Below are 24,252 nucleotides of genomic sequence, written 5' to 3'. Positions count from 1 at the left end.
AACCCACTTTTTATAACTCTGTTTGGTGATATCGAATGGTTTGCATTTATAATATAGGCTACTAATTTTACTCATTATGAGCAGTTTCTGGTCGCATTTGCAAGTTACCAGTAGGCCTGCCAATAGACGAAATACCAATAGTGTGGTGACTCTACTATTATTCGAAATTACAATAAAATGCCGGTATTGGCCGTCTAAGTCTCGAGTCATATGACTTGGTTTGAGTCATGCGCAATGACTCGAGTCCAAGTTGAGTCAATACACAAATTGACTCGGGTCGAGTCATTTCCTTATTTTGAGAAAATGACTCGAGTCAATATAACCCTGCTAATTTGCATAAACGAGGTCAAAATTCTGTCAAAATTAAATTTTTAGAGGTCAACAAAGTCTCAAAATTTTGATATTTTAGGTCAAAATTTTCTGTTTTTTAGGTAAACAAAATCGCCCTATTTATAACCTTACGCAGTTGGTGATAGCATAGGCGCCGAACCTGGGCATGCAAGGCATGCCAGGCATGCCTAGACATTTTTTTAGGCATGCGGCATGCCTAGAATTCGGTTCGGCATGAATCGGCATAATCCCCGATTGTGTTATTTAGAACGAATCGCAATGTATTTCCGTTTACGCCATTACCTGCTACCGCTTATGTGAGCGAGGTAACCCATTGCGCGCGGCCAATTAGCTACAAGCGCGTTGCCAATTAACGAGATATGTCTGTGCACAATGTAACGCGACACGATCTCCCGCTGAGATGATCGCGAAATTGTGTCATTGATTGCCGTGCGTTCGGCAATCATCGCTTGGGACGCTTGCCTGCTTTATCGCGTCTCCTACAAGCCTAGTTTCACTCGCTTGAGCATGATGAACAATCACATCAGCAGTAGGCCCGGTGCCATCGCTGCCTGCACATTCGCATCTGCATTGGCGCACACGATATTATCGCTTGCCTACACAATCGCATCTGCAACAGGCCTGGTACGAAAGATATCATCGCTGGCTAACTATCGCGTCTAGAGCCGAGCATGCGTTGGCTCCCATCTCTCGAGCCTAGCGTGCGCTAGCTCAATTCTTTCGATGGCTTGGTGACAATGCCGTTAGGTGTTTGTTGGTTAGCGATTGTAATTAAAGAGCGACATCGCTAACCTGAATGACATCGAATGTCCGCAGACATGTGCGATTGTGAGTGCGCCGTGCATGCGTAAGTGAATCCCGCTAATACCTAAACATAACCATCAGAAGATGTGTGTCAACTGTCAAGGCTTGAGTTGTAAAAGACGGGAAAGGTTTGAATAACCTGAAATCGGTGCCATTATAGAACAGATTCCATAACAACTCTGACATTTTGCCTTGCGCAAATCGTCGCCGAGGTTACGTGAAACGCGTTGATAAGCGGCGTATTTAATTGTTCGCTAGCGATCAGGGACTCGCTAATTGACAGCACTTCCGGACTCGTTGACAAGCTTATCATACGCGTAAGTTGGTTAACACGCAGATATTGCATAATCGGCATTTATGCAGGCACTTAACCCTCATGAATTGATGCTATATTATCCCTAATTATCAATTCCGTCGGATCATGACGTCATTCCTTTGTGACGTCATCGAACTCGCATGCCTAAGGAAAATTAGCGTTCGGCGCCTATGGGTGATAGTATTGAAACTATAATTATGACTGATCAATTCAATCTTAGTATCAAGAGGTGTATAACTCTATTACTCGAAAAAATATCATCTGTCGCGTCAAAATTCTAGACTTGAATTTGGATCTTGAATCCTGAAAAAATTTGGATAACATCTTTCAAATCATCTGTCAATCCTTCTTCTCTTTTCAGCCATTGCGGTTACGACACGCCTGTGCTATCGTCTGGGGACGCGGAAAGCGTTTACCAGCTAGTTTACTCGGTGCACCGGCCCGTTGCCGTGGCGGCCGCGGAATTCCTGAACAAGCAGCTGTTCTCGAACAAGGAAGTGACGCCCGGGTACACGAAAAGAGGGCGCAGGAGAAGCCCCAACGCGCCCCTTATCACGGACTTGGTGCTGTTTTTCATCGAAAGCGAGGTACAGTGATTTGCGCTGATTTCAATTCTATACTAGGGGACTGGAATTGAGTCAAAATTTGTATCGACTCGATATATACTCAAGTCATTGTACAATGTACATGACTCGAACCACGTCATATGACTCGAGACTACGACGGCTAAGACCGGCATTTCATTGTAACTTCGAAGAATAGTAAAGTTGGCACATGATTGGTATTTCGTCTATCAGTCAGACTGGAACTTGAAAAATAGGGCCAGAAACAGTCAAGACTGAGGAAAATTACTATGTTATGAATGTGAGCAATTTTATATCACTCAAACAGAGTTGAAAAAGTGGGTTGAACCTGATTGAGCTCAAAACGGAACAGCTAACATTATGACTTGGACTCGGACTTGAGTCGGTGATGAATTGGAAATGACTCGACTTGACTCGAGTCAAGACAATAAAACTGAGATTGACTTGTGGCTCGGAACCTTGCGACTTGGTTACAACCCTGTTGAGTAGCGATAACCATAATCGAGTCATTCTATACTTATGAAGTAGTGAGCTTTGACTCGAATATTTGAGCACGTAATTCATTCGATTTTAATTTTAGTATTAAGCCTTGGAATTGAATATTTACTTGAGTCGAGTATCGAGAATGAGTTAGTATTAAGCTTCAGAACAAGTAAACTTTGAGTCGAGTATGTGACTCATTTGATCTTAAATTTGGTATTGATCTTTAAGTCAAGTATTAATCTTTGAGTAGAGTTTTAAGCTTCGAATCAAGTATTAAACTTTGAGTGTGAGTTTGAGTCATTCGATGTCAAATTTACTATTAATCTTCGAATCAATTATTAAGCTTTGAAACAAGTATTAATCTTTGAGTCGAGTATGTGACTCATTTGATCTTAAATTTGGTATTAATCTTTAAGTCAAGTATTAATCTTTGAGTAGAGTTTTAAGCTTCGAATCAAGTATTAAACTTTGAGTGTGAGTTTGAGTCATTCGATGTCAAATTTACTATTAATCTTCGAATCAATTATTAAGCTTTGAAACAAGTATTAATCTTTGAGTCGAGTATGTGACTCATTTGATCTTAAATTTGGTATTAATCTTTAAGTCAAGTATTAATCTTTGAGTAGAGTTTTAAGCTTCGAATCAAGTATTAAACTTTGAGTGTGAGTTTGAGTCATTCGATGTCAAATTTACTATTAATCTTCGAATCAATTATTAAGCTTTGAAACAAGTATTAATCTTTGAGTCGAGTATGTGACTCATCTGATTTGAAATTAGGTAGTAATCTTCAAATCAAGTAATAAGTTTTGAGTCGGTGTGTGAGTTATTAAATTCCGAAAAGTGAATAGTTTTAGTTGTAGTTGCGTACTTCGAAAATGCAGTAGTTCGCACAGGTCTGGCTCCATCACCACCCATTTAAGAAGCTGACATTGCTTACTGGAGTGCAAAATGTGCTCTTGTCTCTGAACTGCAACTGTTGTCAGCCAAATATAGCTTGGTCCTGTCCGTTTCAGCTTCACGAACACGCCACGTACCTTGTGGACGCGCTCTGGGACGTGGCGGGTGGCATGTTGAAAGACTGGGACTGTATGTCCGACCTGCTCCTGGAGGAACCCGCCAACGACAGGGACCAGCTGGACACGCGCCAAGAAAGCGCGCTAGTCGACATTATGGTGTGCAGCGTCAAGCAGGCCGCGGAGGGGTGCCCGCCCACCGGTCGGCAGGGCCATTCGAAGGTGAGAGTTTTGTCATCCATTGTTAATACAGAAGAATTGATAAATATAAATAGGAATATTTAGTTTGGTGGGTGATACTGCTTGATTGCGCTATCATCCATAAACTAAAAATTAACGGCACAATGACAAGTATATAAACCTGGGATACCCAAACTTTTTATGCCCTGGCCCCTGGCCTACTTTGCAGATTTTGAGAAATCAATGACTTAAGTGTCTTTTAAAAAGTATAAACCGTTTTTTGGACTAAAAAAACTGGAGTAATGGGTTGACGAATCATCGTGCTTGTAATGATTACTGACTCTACCCAAATTTTTTGTACAGAAACTCCCGATTCGAGACAAGAGAACGGTTATCGAGGACAGGGTGCGGTTGACGGAGCACTTTGCAGTCGCCTTGCCATCGCTGCTTAACAAGTACCAGGTCGACAAGGAGAAAGTCACACTGCTGCTGCAGATTCCAAGGTTTTTCGACCTGGAGCTTTACACGTCGAGCAGGTACGCCGTAATATTATCATATGCCTATACCCCGTGTTGGCAATTGATGGCATTCATATTGAAATAAACTCTTAACATTTTCCAGGGGCACCCATCGGCGGTATTTGTGTTGTGTCATCAACTAATTGAGATTTCCAAAGGACGTTGTATAGCTATTAGCAACACTCATATTATCATCAGTGTAACCACACTTTCAGCCGAAAATGCTGCAGCTCAAAATGATCGAGAACCTTTGATTTAGCGATAAGCTTCAATCTGAACGTTTTTCTGGATTTCATTTGATGTGAAAATTTGCTTTCAGATTCAGATGTCTTTGAGTGTTCTACCATCGATATGGTAAAATCCTAGCGTTTTGTGGCGGACAGAATTTGGATTTCGATTTTAGGGGTCTTTTTCGGTCACTATCAAATGTTTTGATTTTACCACTCCTTTGTTATTTGGATTGAAATTGATTAAAATCAATTTATTTAACACAATATTCACAAGTGTAACATTATATATAATATTGTATCACTATATGATAATAAAATGGTATATATAATGATTTTATTTAGTTTCCTTTAATATTATAGTCGATAATAAAGTTAATAGGGTTGTAACCAAGCCACAAGGTTTCGTGTCTGTCGAGTCATTTTACGTGTTTTGAAAAATGGTTCCAGTCAAGCTGAGTCACCAAAAATCGTAACTCAAGTTGACTTATGACTCAAGTCATTGCAACCATGGTTAATATCAATAATTTTAACTCCACCTTTAGATTTTACCACTCTGACATTACTCCAAAATGATTGGTTTTGCCAATTTTTTTTTCTAAAATATTGAAGATTTGGTCACATCGAGGCTTTATCGACTTCTTGGTTGAATTTTTCGTAAAATCAAGATTCTAATTTTGTCCTCGTAGACTGGAGAAACACTTGGAACTCCTACTGAGTCAGTTGGCTGTCATCATCGACAAGCATACTGATATCGACCTGTTGGAGCAAGCTTCTATGACGTATCATTCCCTGTGCGACAATGATTACACCATGTCGGCCAAAGCCCAGGTCGGACGTCAGACCGTGATCGATTCGTGGGCCGAAAATTTCAACCTGGCCCTGGACATATTTAAAGACGCGGTGAGTTGGATGCGATTTTTCGTGGAACTTTACAGAGACTTGATAGGAATATTGTTTTATTGGACCTACTCGGAGACGTATAAGAACTAGGGCTCTGAGTACTGAAAATATCCAGTCCTTGCCACTACGAATTAATTTTTCAACGAGATTTATAGTTCCGATACTATTTTGCATTGTGGAAGCCTTAAATCACAATTGGTCACATCACAAAATAGTTTTTTTTCCAAATGTGACTGGCTACTTGATAAAATTGTTGGGTTACCTAAAAAAAACACTGCACAATAATTTTGAATCGATTCCAACCAGTGGAAGCGGAGTTATTGTAGAAGAACATTTTCAATTTATTTAATGAAACAAATATACAAATTTGTCAAGTTTGACTGGCTACCCCATTAACTTGTTAATTTGCCTGAAAAAACTATGCGCAATAAATTTGGCTCAATTGCAACCCATAGAAGCCAAGTTATTGATTTTCAAAATTTTAGATTTCAAATCATAGTATTTACGGTGGGTAGAATTTGCCGCCGTAAAAACTGTTTTGTCCAAGTCCAACATTTTGAACACCAATAACTCTGCTTGTACTGGTTGGAATTGAGTTAAATCTGGTGTAGAGCGTGTTTAATTGAATAGTATATTCATATTGAAATGAACCCGAATATTTTCGGCTGACACTCGTCAGGGGTAATCGTCAGCAACAAGTAGAGAATCGGAAAGAACAATGTAGGCCTATATCAACAATCGTATCACAAAATACGACGTCACCAGCATGAAATCTCGAACGAGAGAGCGTTCAATGTACTATTTTTAGATGGTACACGAACTCCTTTTGTTGACAGAGTTTTGGTTGGTGTATTTTGTTAAAGTCGACTCCAAGGCACACAAATGGCAGTGTGTTTTTGGAAAACCTTACAATTTTAACAAGTAGCTAGTAAAATTTGACAAAATAGAGTTATTTTGAACAGCCCTAGTTGACATGTGGTATCTGTGCATTGTCACAAAGTGAAATGAAACTGATATGGCCGAAAAAATAACAAATTTCCTTTACCCGGTTTGCTCTGGTTGCTTCTTCCGAAAAATTTTGCTTCAATGTTCAAAACTGAATAACACGACCTAAATGGGATGTGAAACCAATAAGTAATATATCGTTGGATTCAGAAGTTCAACGCCTAACCAACTGCACCACGAAGCTAGGCGAGAGCAAGGCAGCCGTGCGTGTATATAATCGAGAAGACGAGATTACCTTGTGAAAAGAGACAAGTTTTTGTTAGTTCCTTATGGAGTACACAGCGTATAATACCTAGTATGAATAAGTACGTGATTATCACGGCAACAGAGATGTCTTCTTTCAAACAAGGCATGAGTGAGCAGTGACCTCTTTTGCTAAACTAATTCGATACTGTAAAAACAAGGTAGAGTGTTTCACCACAAACACGCTGTCTGACCCTTTTGCTAATACGAGTTCTCTTCTCGCATTCAGGCTGCTGACGCTACCACTGGCGCCGACGACGAAGAAGTCTATAACGTGGTGCAGGCGTTGAAGCGTTTAACTCGCTTGTACATGCACAACGATTTGACGTCTTGCAACCTGACTGAGCCCGTATTTTCCATCGTCAAAATGCATCTTAGCAAGCCAACCGTTGTGCCTGACGATGTGAGTTTTTGGGCTTGACATAATGACGGATTTGGTCGATGTGTGGCTTGCTGAGATTTTCCAAATTCAGTTAGATTTAGAGCTGCAGTTTTTTTTCAGATTAGATTAGAATTACAGTTACTGAATTCAAAACATGGAAATTGACTTAAATTTCGAACTAGAAATATCTACAACAAAAGTAAAGTTTAATTCCTATTAAATCATTCTGATAAGCACGTGAATGGGAAATGTCTGTACACCAGGGGTGGGCAATTATATTTCCACGCGTGCCAAATAAGAAGCAAAAAGTAGGTCGGCGGGCAGACCCAAAAGTTTAAAGTTACATTCCGTGGCGAATTTTATTTATAAATACACACCAGTGAATTACATTAATGCCAAGTGGATGTGTTAAATTAGGTTATGAGAAATTGAGGGTTAATTTACAAGGAAAATACTATACATTCAGTGTCATTATTTAAAACAACGCGAAACATGAGACATTTTTAACTCATCTTGGACTCGGGCTTGACTCGGTGGTGAATTGAAAATGACTCGACTTGACTCGAGTCGAAGCTATAAAAGCGAGATTTTGACTCGGGACCTTGAGACAGCTTCTGGCCTTATTTTTCAAGCGCCAGTAACTATCGGAGAGATACTAATATCATTGCGACTTCTCTCCTTTGGCAGATGTTGGAGCAGGCCGTCCGATTCCTGCACGTGGACCTGATGTTCGTATTTGCGGTCATACTACAGCAAGACGAAGAGGGCCGGTCCGGTTTACAGGAGCACAAAGACGCGATACAGCGCCTGCGCCAGACTGCCACTGACTTCATGGAGATATCGGAGCGCATACTGTCGCATTCCATGCACCCAAAAGTATTAAGAGAGGCCTTTTACGAATTAGAATGGCAGCTACGCATTTTTTTTCAAATTAGATTAAAATTAGAATTGGAGCTATAGTTTTGTCTAAATTAGATTCGAATTAGTATGGTAGCTAGTTTTTTTCCAAATTAGATTAGGGTTAGAGATTTAAGTACATAGTTTTTTCGATCAAGATAGCGTAATGGTGAAGCGTCCGGCTTCTTGATCGGTAGGTCGTGGGTTCGATTCCCGGCCGGGTCAGACCAAAGACCTGATTAGTAACACTGGTATCCATGGCTTCCCTGCTTGGCGCTCATGCATTACTGGGATAGCATGGAGGGGGTGGTGCATGACTAAGAAAGTCGTAAAGGCTATATCTGCACTTCCTTGTCCATGCGGCATATGCACATCATGCACTCATCTGCGCATATGCGCAGATCGTGTGTATGTATATCATGAGTCGGTGTATATGCCGCAAAAACATCAAGGACAAAAATAAACTACGTCCTTTCCTTTCTAAATTACACTAGATTAAGAATGATAGCTATTTTGTTTCAAAATAAATTATAATTATAGGTTCAAGTACATAGTTTTTTTTCGAAATTCTACTAATATTTGAATAATTACTGCACTTTTTTTTCTTAAATTAGATTAAAATTAGGATTAGAGCTTCAATTTTTTTCAAATTAGATTAATATTAGAATTACAGCTTTTTTTTCAAGTTGGATTATAACTAGAGTTTTAAGAACATTTTTTTTTCAAATGACACTAGAAGTACAATGGATGCTAGTTTTTTCCTTCAAATTAGGCAACAATTAGCGTTTCAAGTACATAGTTTTTTTCCATACTCCACTAAAATTAGAATGATAGCTCCACATTTCATTCTCAAATTAGATTAAAATTAGAGGTAAAGTTACAGTTCTTCGTAGATTAGAAATAGAATTGTAGATAGTTTTTTTTCCTAAATTAGATATGAATTACAGTTTTACGTACTGCATCCCAGCACATAGATGTGTTTTCAAATTACACTTAATGAATTAGAATGATTGCTAAAATGAATTAGAGCTACAGTTTTTCCTGACTTCGAATAGAATTAGAGTTTCAAGTAGGGCCTACACGGTTTTTACTAAATTATATTAGAAGTAGAATTATTGAATTTGCGATTTTCAGAACATTTCACTTTTCAAGAAAGTTTTACTCTCCACTCACCGTAATTACTATTTAAATCAAAAACGTACCTATATATATCTCAGAGATATCTAGGTTGGAGTCTTGAAGGTTGTACTGATATGTGTATGGTTATTGGTATCAGTAGCCTGTTTTTCACTGATATGTCCTCAGCCGTGGCAGACCAGATGTAACACAGGCGCAGAACACTGGCAGCAATAGCGGATGTCGGCTTGGTGTAATTGAGCTGTACATGGATTAATGCCAACATTTATACTTCATGGGGTTATTTTAATGTCCATATGTATTTCTGTTTTTCCTGAAAATGCTACAGACCACAGAGTCAAGTCCAAGTCAGTCCGAGTCATGGTATTATGACCCGGGTTTGAGTCCAAGTCATTGCGTTGAATGCTCAGTTTCCAGTTAAAGTCTCGTCAAAACCACTTTTTATAACTCTGTTTGGTGATATCGAATGATTCGTATTTAGAATATACTAATTTTCCTCACTTTTAGCAGTTTCTGATCGCATTTTCAAGTAACAATAGACGAAATATAAACAGTGTGGTTATGATACTATTCTTCGAAATTACAATGAAATGTCGGTCTTGGCCATCTGAGTCTCGAGTCATATGACTTGGTCGGGGTCATACGCAATCACTCGAGTACATGCCGAGTCAATACACAGATTGACTCAAGTCAATACACAGATTGACTCAAGTCTAGTTGCATTACTCTTTACGAGCTGAATTGACATACAACCACCCTGTGTAATAGACTCTGTAATACACTAACTGAATATATTTTTGTAAATCGTGATTATGCTCAGCTTTGTTTGCTATTCTGTGTTGTGAGAAGTGACCAATTGTAGTGAAAACAAAAAAGTTTATTAACTTATTTTAATATCGGTATTTTTAAAAATGATTCCTGTATCCTTCATCTCGAATCACATTAGTCCTGTAACACTTCTTTTCTTAGGTGAAGGAGGCCTGCTACATGGGCGTCTGCGACCTGATCATCATATTCGCGCCCCAACTGGCCCATTCCAAGCCGCAGCTTGTGTCTCTCGTGCTGCGGCCCTCGGACGCCCTCCAGCATCACCTGGTCGACTTTGTAAACTCGTACGTCTTCACGCTGCCCAACGAAGAGGAAGAGGGTGAGGATACATGTTTTTTAATAATGTTTTTCCCATTTTTTCATTAAATTTATAGCTTTCGATTTTTTTAAATCTATTTTTAATATTTTTTTTGTTTTGCTTTTCATACTTGTTAAAAGTAGGTTATAATATACTAATTTTGCTCAATTTTAGCAGTTTCTGGTCGGATTTTCAAGTACCAGTGGGTAATATTATGTCAGGTGCTCCAGAAAAATTTAAAATGTGCCCCCACAATCTCAGATTTTTATGAAAATTGATAAGCCTGGAAAACCTTTCTTTCTGATTTCAGAAAAACAAATTTTATAAAAATCAGTCAAGTACAGCCGAAGATGTGGACGTTCAAAAATTGCTGTTTTTGTGCTCGCTCAAACGGAAAAAACGTCAGAAATTTTCACATGCAATTTAAATTTGCTATATTTTGGTCAAATTAGGGTCGTTGAGGGTGACACTTTCACACATGTTCATTTACATCGTTCTTGATACTTTTTCCCCTTCTTTGACACCTGGGGTTGCATAGTACAACCTTTAACCCCTTGATTTTGTTCATGTCCTGAAAAATTGCTCACACATGACGTCGTTTTTAATTGCAAATCTATTTTGGCTAAGAGGAGGTGTCATCAAGTGTAAGGTGTTATTTGAAAGCTCTTAACAAGGACTATCAAATTCAACAATAAAATTACTGGATATTGGATATTTCGAAATTCAACAATTTTTTCAACACTTGTCCACAAAAAATTGTTCTAATGTGACGATGAAATATCCACTAATTTTATTGTTGATTTTGAAAGTGCTTTCCAAGAGCTTTCCAATGATAACTTACACTTGATGATACCACCTGTTAGCCATGAGATATCTGCAATTAAAACTGACGTCATGCATGAGTGACTTCAAAAGTTATAAGTAAAAGCATGGGTTCAAAGGTCAAACTAGGCGACCCCAGGTGTCAAAGAAGGTGAAAATACATTAAGTGTGCTATAAATGACCAAGTGTGAAAGTTTCGCCCTCAACAGCCTTAATTTAATCCAATTATGGCAAATTTAAGTTGCATGTATATATTTCTGCCATTTTTTCCGCTTGAGCGATCACAAAAATATCAATTTTTGGACAGTCATACCTTCGGTTCTAGTCGACCTTTTTTGATGAAATTTGTTTTTCTGAAATCAGAAAACAAAGCTCTGTAATCACGCCAATTTTCATGACGTTTCGAGCATGGAGCACCTGAAATGTACTGACCCCAGTACCAATAGACGGAATCCCAATAGTGCGGTCCCTTTACTATTCTTCCAAATTACATTGAAATGTCGGTCTTGGTCGTCTGAGTCTCGAGTCATGGGCCATGAGGTTCGAGTCATGCGCAATGACTCGTGTCCAAGTCGAGTCAATACAAGTCATTTCCGTATTTTGAGAAAATGACTCGAGCCATTTCAACCCTGTTTATTTTTAACTTACTCATTCAACTTCTTTTTAAAATCATATTTAACTATTTTAATTACTTATTCGTTATCTTAATTGGCACATGCGACAAGGGTATAGCTTTTTTTTTTAAGTAATTCTTTATTAAAATTATTTATTTTTTTGTATTTTCTTTCAAAATTTTTTTGATGTCATTTTTCTCGCTGTTTTTTAAACCTTACCTACTACTGCAGACGACTAAGGTAGTTAAGTTTGTGTGCGTTTTTAAAAATGTTTCATTTCGTAACTGAAATTTTTCATCATTAAACTTTTTTTCAATATTTCTACTCATTTTTAACGGTAATAATCGCAGACGAGGAGGACACAGCTAAAATCGACGCGCTGCATCATCGCAGGTCGTTACTGGCTGCTATTTGCAAGCTCTTCACGTTCAACATGATCGAGATACGTCTGGCTGCTTCCGTCTTCCAGCAATACATCAGGTAACTCCGCCGACCAGGGTAACCGTTGAGGCTACACAATTAGAAGTATACCGTGCTTTTTTTTCGCTCGATTACGAGCAAATGTTGTAGAAAATATGAGATTTAGTACAAAGGCATAGTCAGCATAAGTTTGGTTTTATTTTGATGTGATGATATTACTCCGCTCCTTGGTAAATGAAAGGCAATGTCTTTTGAAATCACAGTGAGCTTGTGTAATTAACCGTTGCTGACCGTGTGTAAATAGCGTGTTGCTATGTGGCTTACTATGTTTCGCAGATTTTATCCCGATTATGGAGACATCATAAAGGAGACAATCAGCAAAACGAGACACGCAAACAAGATGGCTTGTGCGCAGACGCTGGGGCTTGCGCTTATGACGGTGAGATGTGCATTCGCATGAAACGCAAGGCAGTTTTTGACTTCAAGTCGAGTATTTTGTTATCACTAATTGCTTGAGCAATTTTATTTTACTAAAAAACGGGAAGATTTTGATCATAAAAAAATTGATTTTTACAAAATTTTGACCTCTTGTACGTAAATTAGATGTTTTCGCACATAGTGTTAGAATTGTACTACTTATCTTTGTTTCTGGTTGGAACTGTCTGTCCTTATGAAGTAGTTTGGCCTGAAAAACCGTTCAACTGACAACTTTTTACACAAAAAACTTTATTTTAACGAAATCTGGACCTGTGAAGAATTCCATTAGTTACATCGCGCACAATGGTAGAGATAATTAAAAAAAAAATTTAGTTCAACGAAAGATACTTTCCTACATTCTCGGGTAGAAAGTGTCTGTCCTTACTAAGTAGCTTGCCCAGAATAAAGGAAGAACGTTCAACAGCAGCGGCTGTTGGCTTGACAAACCGTGCTGCTTCATTCTGGCAATGTTGTCTACATCACAATTTTTCATCATGCGCTTCTTGATATAAGAACCATGCAATGCCCACTCAGTCTTACCTCAGTTATGATATTGCGGTCGTTGAGCATAGCACCATGTCAACCTATTTGTTTAATTTGAATGTTTATGATTCGCAAATGAGCAGATAATGGGCCATCTGCAACGGTAGGCTTATAAAGTCTATACTATAAGCTGTATAATATCAAATGATAAGTTCACAGACAGTGCAAACATCTACGACACAAACGAAATGCTGGATGCATAAAAATTTTTGACCTTGCGCAACAATTTTGACAAAATTTTTACTTTTTTGACATAGCTGTGACATAGTTTAATTCTGACAAGTAAATATCAATCTCTTTCAGCTGTTCCGCGAGACGTTACGACTGCACGGCGGTAAAATGGACCACAGCTCGCAGGAGTACGGCCACATGAAGGAACTGGCCCGCAGGCTGTCCCTGACTTTCGGGCTGGACCAGGTCAAGTGCCGGGACGCCGTGGCCGCGTTGCACAAGTATGTGGCTTTTATTTGGTTTTGAGGAGGTTATGAGGCAGGATATCGGGCCAACCAATTATTTGGTAAAATTTGACCATACTTATTCCATTGCATTTTGTGACAATGCTGTATGTTGATCACGACTTTACTAGTATGTCATTTCCACTAATGTGTGTAGTTTTTTTTTTTCAAATATTTACGGCTATTAGATGAAACTGTTATGTTTGCTAAAAAAAAACATTGCGCACCAAATTTGGCTCAATTCCATCAAGTAGAAGTGAAGCTATTAGACTTCAAAAATTTTGAATTTTTCATAAAGATTTTTTTCAAATTTTATTGGCTAACCCCATGAAATTGTTACGTTGTCTACAGAAACCGTGCAAACCAAATTAGAATCAATTCCAGCTCGTAAAAATGAAGTTATTCATGTTTTTCATTAATAATTCACGGACTACCCACAGTAAATACTATTTTCTTTCAAATCCATGATTTTTGAACATCAATAACTTCGCTTTTACCGGTTGGAATTTAAAATTTGAACTTTTTTAAAAATTTGTTTTATAGTATATTCAAAATTATCAAGCTATGATAGCATCACTTCTACTAGCCTGGATTGAGTATAATTTTTGCTAATAGCCGCGACAATCTGTAAATAAAAGCTATTTTTTTAACAACCCTAGTGTGTGCCTTCGTACTACATGTTATGCATGCTGCGATTTCGTTAATCCAGCTTTACAGCATTCCATACTGTATTTAATACTATCAAAACCGCAATTGTCGTTGATAAATGGAGTCGTATTACCAAGGAGCATACAATTTCAGTACTTGAGTATCATTTCTTACTACTCAAATCATTGTGTCCAACCTTCGTAATAAGTACCGTACAATAATGAAGATCTAGTTATCAAAAATCGAAAGTAATTTACATTCACAAGCCCTAATATTTTTTTATCGATACACGTATGATATTCAATTACATATTGAAGTTTTGTACCTCAATGAAGCTCTCCACAATTTTTATATTAAATCTGTGACAGAGAAGGCATCTTATTCGCTTTGAAGCGTGCCGACGATCACGCGGGCGACTCCGTACCTCCTGAAAACCTCAGCTTTCTCAGCATACTGTGCGAGTTCTCGTCGAAGCTTATGCGTCAAGATCGCAGGACTGTGTGAGTGCTTATCAGTTGGTTTCGATTAGCGAGTGTTATTAACGGTATGGGCATCGCAGCGTCAGCTATTTGGACAAGCACATCAAGCCGCACATGTTAAAGATGCAGACTGCAGGTATGACTTTGCATGAATTTTGTCGTGCGTGGTCGATGGGATCACTGATTTTATTCTGTTGAAAATGTGGCTTGTCAGATGCGGTCAACGTGATCACTAGATCTAGGCAAAATCGAATAGCCGATTAATTCCATTTTAAATCCAATACTAGACGCTAAGTATTTGAGTATCCCTTGTATTGTAGATGTGTGAAGTTGATATATGTACCTTTTATGTGACCACAAAGTAGATGTAAAGCCAGTTGTACATCGCATTCAAGATAATTTAGTATTTTTCGACCAAACCTATTTCATTGAACTTCGTGGTAATGATATGGGTATGGTCAAGACTTCACAGATTTGTAATTTCCACGAATGTGCGTCCCAGGGTTGTTCAAAAATATTTTTTCTTTCGGATTCCAGGGACCCGATGATTAATTTGTTGGCTTGCCCGAAAAATGCTGCACACAAAATTTCGCTCGATTTTAACTTGTAGTAACTTTTAAAATTTTGAATTGATTGTAAAAAAACTTGGAAGAAAATTGTCAAATTTCACTGTCAGGCCCTAAAAATTGTTTAAGTTGTCCAAAAGAACGATGCTTACCAATTTATTCTCGATAGAAACAAAGTTATTGCAGTTGAAATTTTTTTTTTTCAAAATTGCCAGGACGGTGAGTAATCCCAGAATTATGGGTGAAAAACTTGGATAACTTTGCTTCTACAGGTTGGAATTGCGTAAAATTTGTTCTGCATCGTTTTTGTACGCAGCTCAACCATTTCATCGGGTCAACAGTAAAATTTGAAGAGTTTTTTTTGGTAAATTCAAAATTTTCATCTACCAGTTGAAATAGAGCCCAATTTGGTGTGTAGTGTATTTTTTATATGGCCTAACAATTTAATCACTGAATCCTTGGAATCCAGATGAAAAAGTAATTTTTGAACAACATCAGTGTGTAGCTGCACGACCAATCTAGGTCTACAGCTTTCCACAGTGGAAAATAGTATTGAAATTATAATTTTTGGTGAATTTAACTCTTATAGCATGGCAAGGAATAAATTGATACTCGAATCACCGACAATCTTCGCCCAACTGTTTTTCGTTTATTTTAAATTGTTTTCCGACCAGGTTGGATCCCGTTGGTGACTTACAGAAACTCTTTGGTGCAAGGGGCAGAAGATGTAGACAACGCCAAACCATCGTCCAAGGTAATATTCTGCCGTGGTTGTATAGACGGGTAGGCCTATATTCCGAGGTGGCCTTCAAGGAAGTAATGCCACTATTTTCAAGTACCCAATTAGGTTTTAACATCTTGAACAACTTGAACGGCTTTGTTTTGAGAATACTTCCACTTGTAGGTCAGCAGTTTTGTAGGGAATACTTCAGACACTTAGGGTTTTGCGAAGTATAGAGTAGTTTTGAGGTAAGATCGTGCCACGTTTGTAAGCGAAATTGTCAAAAGAACAGCCTGAAATACTAAATTTTAGATTGAATAGTATAATGATATTGAAAATTGAAATGAACCTGAATATTTTGGCCGAAACTCGTCATACAGTGATCGTCAGCAACTAGTAGAGAATTGGAAAGAACATTGTATATCAACAATCGTATCACAAAATATGACGTCACTAGCATGAAATCTCGAAAGAGAGCGTTCAATGTACAATTTTGCAAACAAACTCTTTTTGTTGACCCAGCCATGACTGGTATATTCTGATGAAAGTCGAGTTCAAGGCACACTAATGAAATTGTGTAACAGATTTCGAGTGGTTGGGAGGGGGCCGTTCACACTTTGATTTGTGTGCCTTGGAGTCGACTTTTATCAAAATACAGCAGCCAAGTCTTTGTCAACAAAAACGATTCGTGTGCCATCTGAAAATAGTACATTGAACGCTCTCTTACTTGAATTTTCATGCTGGTGACGTCATATTGTTGATATACAATGTTCTTTCCAATTATCGACTAGTAGCTGACGATTACCCCTGACGAGTGTCAGCCGAGAATATTCTGGTTCGTTTCAATACGATTATACTATTCAATTGTATATTGAAATTTTGTACCTCCAAGAAGAATTTTTGTTTCAAAATTTTTGAATTGTAATAATAGTATTTATAGTAGGTAGCTCTATAATAAATAATGAAAGAATTGTGAGGTTGCCTAGTGCCTACTCTGCATTTTATAAAGTAGCTAATTCGTGGGGCATTGAAGTCCTATTTGTAAAGCCAATTTTAAACCAACCACACACCTTCAAAGTGCATTTTGCAGTCATTTTATTAGTGAAGCGGAATGCCACATGGATTTTTTTCATTTTTACATCACCCCGTTTAAGGTGTAATTAACTTGAAATTCGTTACTCGATTCATAATTGATAGTAAATCGCTCTATACTGTAATCATCTTGCAAAATGCAATGGTTTGAATCATGCCTCAAACTTTGGAAATTCGACACAAGTCAAATTGTGCTATGACTCGAATTGACTTGTGACTTGATCCCAACACTGATTATTGGGTATAATAAAGACCAACGTCAACATTTCTCACCCCAGGGTCGTGGCAGGCCAAGACGAAAGAAAGGAGATTTGGATGGAGATGGGCCCCGAACCCCGATGACCCCCGCTACCGCCATGAGTCCAGCGCCTATGACTCCGATTAACCCACAGGTGGGTCAATGCAATCATTGGAATCGCGTGGGTTTTATCGTTTGTATTGCGTATTGCAGCATGCGTCTACCGCACCGCGTGATGTGATACAGCCTCGTCAAATGCGACGGGAAGACATGGGATATCAACAGTGAGTCTTGCGAGTTTACATCTCAATTATAAAGTACAAGATGTTGGGCACTTTGTCCATTGAGGAGAGATAACAAGCATCAAATTTGTTTAAAAATTTAGGATTTAGAAATTTTGAAGGTATTTTCTCCAGCATAATATAGATTTTGTAACACTTTACTAATGAGTCCATTTTGGGTAAAATTTGTCGTGGGTTATTATTTGTGACCAGGGTTGTAACCAAATCACGAGGCTCCAATTCGCAAGTCGATCTCACCTTTATAGTTTGGACCCAAGATAAGTCTAGTCATGTCCGAGCCCACTTTTCCATCTCTATTCGTTCATAATATGGTAATTTTCTTCAATCTTGACTGTTTCAGGGCCCTATTTTCCAAGTATCAGGACTGACAGACGAAATAGCAATCATGTGGTGACTTTACTATTCTTCTTCCTGTTATAATGAAATGTCGGTCTTGGCCGTCCTAGTCTCTAGTCATTTGACTTGGTCCGAGTCATGCACAGTCGAGTCAGCAGAGGAATTGACTCGAGTCGAGTCATTTTACATATTTGAAAAAATGACTCGAGTCAATTCAAGTCACCAAACAATCGCGACTCAGTCTTTATAACCCTGTTTGTAACGATACTGGATTCTAAGAATATGACCTCTGGTGTACCATATAACAGGTGTAGTATCAAAAAGACAGCAAATTTGTCAATTGGATTGAAGGCTCCTCCTTTTTAGAGGCGTATATTTTTCGTGGTTAATTTTTGGGTTGATTTTGATTATCAAAGATTAAATTTGTTTTGAAACTTTACCAGGCATCAAAGTATAAGGGTTGAAAAGCTGGCTCTAAATTTTACGTGGATTTATATAAGTTGTGAAGTTTTTCCCGTTATTTCTCTACAATTTTCAAATTCCTTGCTTTTGAATTATAGTCTTGCCCTGTAGCAAACAAGATTTTCATCTCGGCAATAAAACCGAATTTGAGCTATCTTTCAGCGAGAAAAAGAAAAGGCTCGAATCTTGGTTAGCGACAGCGAAGCTTCAGTCCAGAACCACCCGTTCGCGAAGCACTTCTCTGTTATCGTCCATATTCGAGACGGAGGAGACAGGCGGGAAGGTGGACGACATCAGCGACAGGATGAGAAAAGCGAGCGTCAAAGATTTTGAGAGGAAAAACAGGAAATACGACTTTGCAGATCAGAACAGCAGTGCCGTTTCCGATTTGGATAATAATATAGACGAGTTCAGCCCTGAGTTTAGCGGAAGCACTTCCAAAACCGACACCTTGCTTAATCTACACGAAGAAATTGTGTGCGGTTTTGAGGGGGAAGGGCGTATCGAAGGCGATTTAACTTCTCAAGATGTGAGAGAACAGCTTTCGCAAACTGATGACTACTACACAGATGGCAATAAGGATATGACGAAATCTCCGCAGAGAAAGTCTCAAAGGATCGCTAAAACTGGTAAAGCAGGAAAGAAACTTACGGAAAATGTGGATAATAATGAAAATGGAGAGTCTACAGAGGATGACAATGAAGAATTTTATGACGCGGTCGCCCACGTACAGTTTAATAAGGAAAAGAACTGGAAATCCCGTCAAAAAGTGACAAAATTACCTTCAACTACAAAGGGTGGGAAATCATCATCCACAAACACGAAAGGGAAATCATCTTCTACGTCAGACAGTGGTGGGAATTCATCGTCTTCCAGCTCAAAGGTGAAGAAACATACACCAAAATTATCCTTCAAGGCCGGAAAACAAAATCGCGCCCCTAAAAACAAGAAAACTGCCTCCCCTTACCAGACGCGCAAGAGAAAAGCGGATGTGTCCTACAAGGAAGCTTCTTCTGATGATGATGAACCCAAAACTTTGAACGTAGACTTAACTGCGGCCGCTACAAGTCGAGACCCTGGCAATGAAAGTAATTTTTCCGACATTTTGAAGAGAATCGCTCAGGTTTCGGACTGTGACGTCACGTTCGAAGATATAACCATCGACGAGGAGGTGATGCAAAAGTGGCAGGACGCGAAGGAAGATATCGAAGGGTCTCGCGTGCATGACGACAGCAGCCAATTTACTGGGGATTTTCAATTTTCTCCGAATCAAAAGAAACTGGACGAAAAAGTGTCAAATGGTGTAAAATCGAAGGGAAAGCCTTCCGGAGACATTTTTGATGAAAATATGAGTGTGGAAGACACAAATTTCGAGACTTTATCGGAAATTAGCGAAGCGAGTCAATCCGAGGGGCTCTCTGTAAACCCGTTTGCAAAAATAGCAGGAGCTTTCCGCAAAAACGTGTCTGATATCGGAGGTGGTGATGCCGAAATAGCCCCAGAATTAGACGTAGAGACCCAAAAGAGTACGGCCACCGCGTACACTCATATTTCAGACGTCGACAACGTAGATTTCTTGGAAAAAGGGGGAAAAAGCGGTGAAGTCACTAAACGATTTGATGTGTCTGAAAAATTCGGGGCGTTCGCGGACGTAATCAGGGAGATTCACAGTCAGGACAGTCAAAAGCCGCCCAGCCAGCGCATCCAGGATTTTATGTCCGAGGACGAATCTGACGATAATTTCTCTGATGCGGTTTCGAATCAGAAGAACGACTCATATCTCTCTCCCTTGTCTAGTGACGATGATGGAGACGACAATTTCGCAGCTATGTTTGGATTCAGGGAGAAGAAGAAAGTGGTTAAGAAAAGGTTGAGATTTTGTGTTGTAGTCTGTGTTAGCTTGCCGAGATTAGCAACTTTTTGTGTTTTTCAGTTCAGTTTTTTCCAAGTTCGATTAAAATTAGAATTATAGCTATGCAGTTTGTTTCCACATTAGATTATAATTATGGTAACTCAGTTTTTTTTCACATTAGATGAGAATTAGAATTATATCTACACAGTTATCTTATCTGAACGAGATTAGAATTAGAATTATGGGTACACATCATTTTTTCAAAATTTGATAAGTTAGAATTATAGCTGCACAGTTATTCTTTCTGAACTGGATTAGAATTAGAATTATAGCTACACAGTTATTTTTTCTGAATTAGATTAGAATTATAGCTGCACAATTATCTTTTCGGAACTAGATAAAGAATTAAAATTGGAACTACATCAGTTTTTTTTTTCTAACAAAATCATAATTCGAATTATAGCTACACAGGTTTATCGAATTAGATTAGAATTCTGGCTACCCAAATATTTTTTCCAAACTAGTTACAAGTAACATAATAGGTACACAGTTTGTTTCCTAATTAAATATGAAATAGAATTATTGCTACTCCCTTTTTTTCTTCCTAAATTCAGAAATTATATTGGAATCAAAATTATAACATAGAAATAGATGTAGATGAAATAGATGACTTGACTTAGCAGTAAAAAATATTCTGGTCACATCAATAGGAATATATTATTTAATTGTATATTGTGTAGAGTGGAGATTTCTACCTTCTGAATTCAACCCCATATATCGCGTAACTATAAGACCTAATCGAATTTAGGGTTGGCAAATGTATATGGCGATGTCACACGCTCAATTAAGCCTCTATTTTCTAATCCTGTAATGTAGGCTTTCAGTTTACTATTTTTGAGGCTACTTTTTTTTGTTTGCAGACAACCGAACTTGATGGGCGCGGCTTTACAGTCACCAAACCACCACATGCAGTCGCCAATGCACGCGGGTATGGGACTTTTTTCTTTCGACATGTATCGATTTGCAAATTTGTCCTTACAAGCATCATTTCAGCACTGGGAATAATCATCATCATCACTTGACACAAATCATTATCATTATAATTAATACTCGATTATCCAAATCATTTTGTCCAGCCCTAGTAATGAAGTACTTCTACTATTCTGTAGTACTCAAGTAGGTTTCCAATACTTGCTTCATTTACACGAGTAGTTTTTTATTTGTACACCACTCCTATCTCAATAGTTTTTTGATACCAAAATATCAAATTTTGCATGCCTAATATTGTCCATTAAGCGAAAATCCAACTCTCACATCTTCGTAACAGGTTACCACCAGGCAAGCTACCAACAGCAGCAAATGCCGGGCACTTCCCAGCAGGCTCAACAGCAATATGTCGTGCCTCAGCAACAGCAGATGATCTACCAGCCTCAGCAATATCAACAGATGCAGATGCAGTCCCCGATGCAACACAACATTCAAGGACAACAACAGGTGAATGCTGTCTAGTACATTGTACAATTATGGATCATTTGTCGATCAGTATATTGAAAATACGTTTGGAATCATAGATGCGTATTAGTCTGTTCAATTTGAATTAACTCCCCGATTTGTACTCGAAGAAGTAGCGAGTTTGAAAAGTTACAAGTTGGTTCTAATAGTAAATTTGGTTGAAGTACCTAGCACAAAACCCTCATCTAGTTTTCAACACCAAAGTGTAAAAAGTTGGTGGTTTCGCCTGAAAACTAGCAAGAGTGGCAAGTACAAGTGGAAGTGGCCTAAACATAACCTGATCTAGTAGTGCAAGTACTTCGTTACCGACCTCCATTGCTCTTATATTTGCTTAACAAATTCTCTTATTCTTTTTAGTTCTACGGAAATTGAAATGTTTATCGACCCAGTGATGTTCGTTACACAAAGGTCCTGAGAGATTATGTTGATCTGTGACCGTTCGCTGCCTATGATGAAGGAGTTTCTAGTTTAACGCAGTTTATTCGGCTGTTCTTTTGTTCAGTGGTGTTTCCGCCTTGTATTTGTGTTGGTCCCATTTACGTTCTTGCAATAAAAGATTTGTAGAAATGCGTGGTGGTTGATTGTGAGGGTTAGTGGATGTGTGTTGCTGTTGCACGGCGTTACAAGAGATAACGTTGTTGCAGTACTACACGGAAGGTGATTTTTGTGAGAAAAAATATTACATCAGCATTATCTTCATTATGTAGAAGTATAGAAATACAATGGACAAATAGACAGTGAACAACAACTCTTCGTGTATTCCCTGCTTCTACGTTGCCAGCATGAGACAGAGATTTTGGAAGAATCTGCTGTTACTTCTATTCGTCTTCCAAATATTTTAATGAAGCAAAAAAGTAACAAATTTATGGCAAAGACACCCTTGCATATCTTCCAACGTGTACGAGTTGGGAACAATATGTGTCGGATTATCAGACCGGCGTCACGATGCCCAACTCCGTTAGAATGCGATATTCGAAGCTGATGATTCGGTGGGTTCCAGGACCACGAGCGAAACAAAATTTATATTTTCGCATTCAGTATTGCGGTAGCTTTCGATTGATACCAATTTTATCAATCTTCGCTCTCGGCAAGATGGTAAAAAATAGCCTTTATAAAATTTCCTTTGGCCAAATGGAAAGTGGGACGTAAATAATCGCAGTGAGCCCTGAGATTTGCTTGTGTCCACGTATATAGTGAAACTAAAAGTCGCTTCCAACATATATCAATGCATTTACCGAGAAAAAATATATAAATTAATCAGATCGCTGCGCGTAACTCGCACGTAACATCCAGCGTCGTTTTCGATGTACACGTAGTGACATGAGATTTCGGAAGAATTTTTGATATTGATTCGTGCCAAATGTTATGTGCATTGCCGGTAATGCCGCACCCGGGATATACTTTGCAGTTCTTCGTAGACAGCGGTTGCGTTTAAGTCAAGTGAGATGCGTTGCATGATGCACGAACTTATAATGACACTATCAGTAGAATAAGAACCCCAATCAGCAGCATGATTACAGTTCCAGTCCAGTTACAACAGTGACACGCCGATGTAAGATGTATCCCGACACGGGCAACTGCGTTCTTTCGCTGGACTTGATATTATAAACACCGTAAGACCAAACCCATTACGTTGACGCACCGTCCGGCGTCCATAAACAAAAACTAATGTCGTTTCGACGTTAATGAACTTGGGAATCTGTGTAGATTTTTACATGTTGTTAGGTCGTATCTAAACTAGTCACTCGATTCACAATTGAATATTACCTTCCATTATGGCCAGAGGAGAGGTATATTGAAATGTTGCTGCTGTATCTTACGATAATTATAGGCTAGCGTACATAGAATTAAAATTAGAGCATTTAGGCATTTCACAAATTAAATTACACTTATTTTTCTATAATTGGATATAACTATCGAATTATCTACTCCTTAGGTTAAATGCAACTATTTTGTGTCACTTATGCACGCACTACGCACATGTACCGTTGTGTAATAGTTATCTCTAGGGCAAGTTTTCGTTGCAGTTGCAGTCAAATCCTTGGAAAGTTGCATTTATTTTTCACAAAAGTTGCACTAAAAGACCACATTTTGGTCGGTTGACTAAAAAAAAAGGCCAACTTCCCAGTTCCACTCCCGAAAAACAGTTTTCCATCCACATTCTCCGTTGGTTGACTAAAAAAAGGGTCAACTTTCCGGCTCAGCTCCCGAAGTACCCCGTTACTTCAGTGCTGATTCACGGTATTTTAAGTCGAATAATCAAGCGATCTGTTCACATATACTGCCCAATATTCCCAGTAAAATGTTGGTTGCATGAAAAATCGAAAAAACATAAAAAATGTTTTATGAAAAATCGAAAAAGCAGCATGAAAAAAATGGAAAAAAGTTGCACCATAAGATTCCTTCAAACAGCTTAAAACAGCATTCTACATGACTTGCGAGTATTTAGGAAGCTGCCGGAAGCTGTAAAAAAAAGTTGCAAAAACTTGCCCTTCTGATTAGTAACTATACCGTATAGAATTATCTACTCGAAGTTTGAATGCA

At 38.5% G+C, this 24,252-nt stretch overlaps 1 protein-coding gene across 2 annotated transcripts in view; it reads left to right on the top strand.

The window, feature by feature from the left end:
• The window catches only part of LOC145450075 (cohesin subunit SA-2-like), a 29,646-nt gene extending 7,371 nt beyond the window's left edge, over positions 1-22,275 (top strand). Inside the window, exons 10-28 of one of the 2 annotated variants that reach the window (XM_080328558.1) lie at positions 1,833-2,058; positions 3,552-3,773; positions 4,095-4,267; positions 5,166-5,379; positions 6,857-7,030; positions 7,697-7,885; positions 10,013-10,190; positions 11,956-12,085; positions 12,362-12,464; positions 13,349-13,497; positions 14,517-14,648; positions 14,708-14,763; positions 15,868-15,947; positions 17,285-17,398; positions 17,458-17,528; positions 18,507-20,213; positions 21,117-21,184; positions 21,524-21,690; positions 22,066-22,275. In XM_080328558.1, the coding sequence (XP_080184684.1) occupies positions 1,833-2,058; positions 3,552-3,773; positions 4,095-4,267; positions 5,166-5,379; positions 6,857-7,030; positions 7,697-7,885; positions 10,013-10,190; positions 11,956-12,085; positions 12,362-12,464; positions 13,349-13,497; positions 14,517-14,648; positions 14,708-14,763; positions 15,868-15,947; positions 17,285-17,398; positions 17,458-17,528; positions 18,507-20,213; positions 21,117-21,184; positions 21,524-21,690; positions 22,066-22,080 (4,168 nt within the window). In that variant the 3' untranslated portion in view covers positions 22,081-22,275. The remainder of the gene's footprint in view (positions 1-1,832; positions 2,059-3,551; positions 3,774-4,094; positions 4,268-5,165; positions 5,380-6,856; positions 7,031-7,696; positions 7,886-10,012; positions 10,191-11,955; positions 12,086-12,361; positions 12,465-13,348; positions 13,498-14,516; positions 14,649-14,707; positions 14,764-15,867; positions 15,948-17,284; positions 17,399-17,457; positions 17,529-18,506; positions 20,214-21,116; positions 21,185-21,523; positions 21,691-22,065) is intronic. The other variant, XM_080328564.1, reaches the window with a different exon arrangement.
• Positions 22,276-24,252: the final 1,977 nt, after the last annotated feature.

This window comes from Botryllus schlosseri, chromosome 1 (assembly GCF_051294905.1).
Source record: "Botryllus schlosseri isolate E-star chromosome 1, Bs_hap1, whole genome shotgun sequence".
In the NCBI taxonomy this organism is placed as follows: Eukaryota; Metazoa; Chordata; class Ascidiacea; order Stolidobranchia; family Styelidae; genus Botryllus; species Botryllus schlosseri.
Note: the sequence above shows the minus strand (reverse complement) of the source record. Positions and strands in the feature narration are given on the sequence as shown.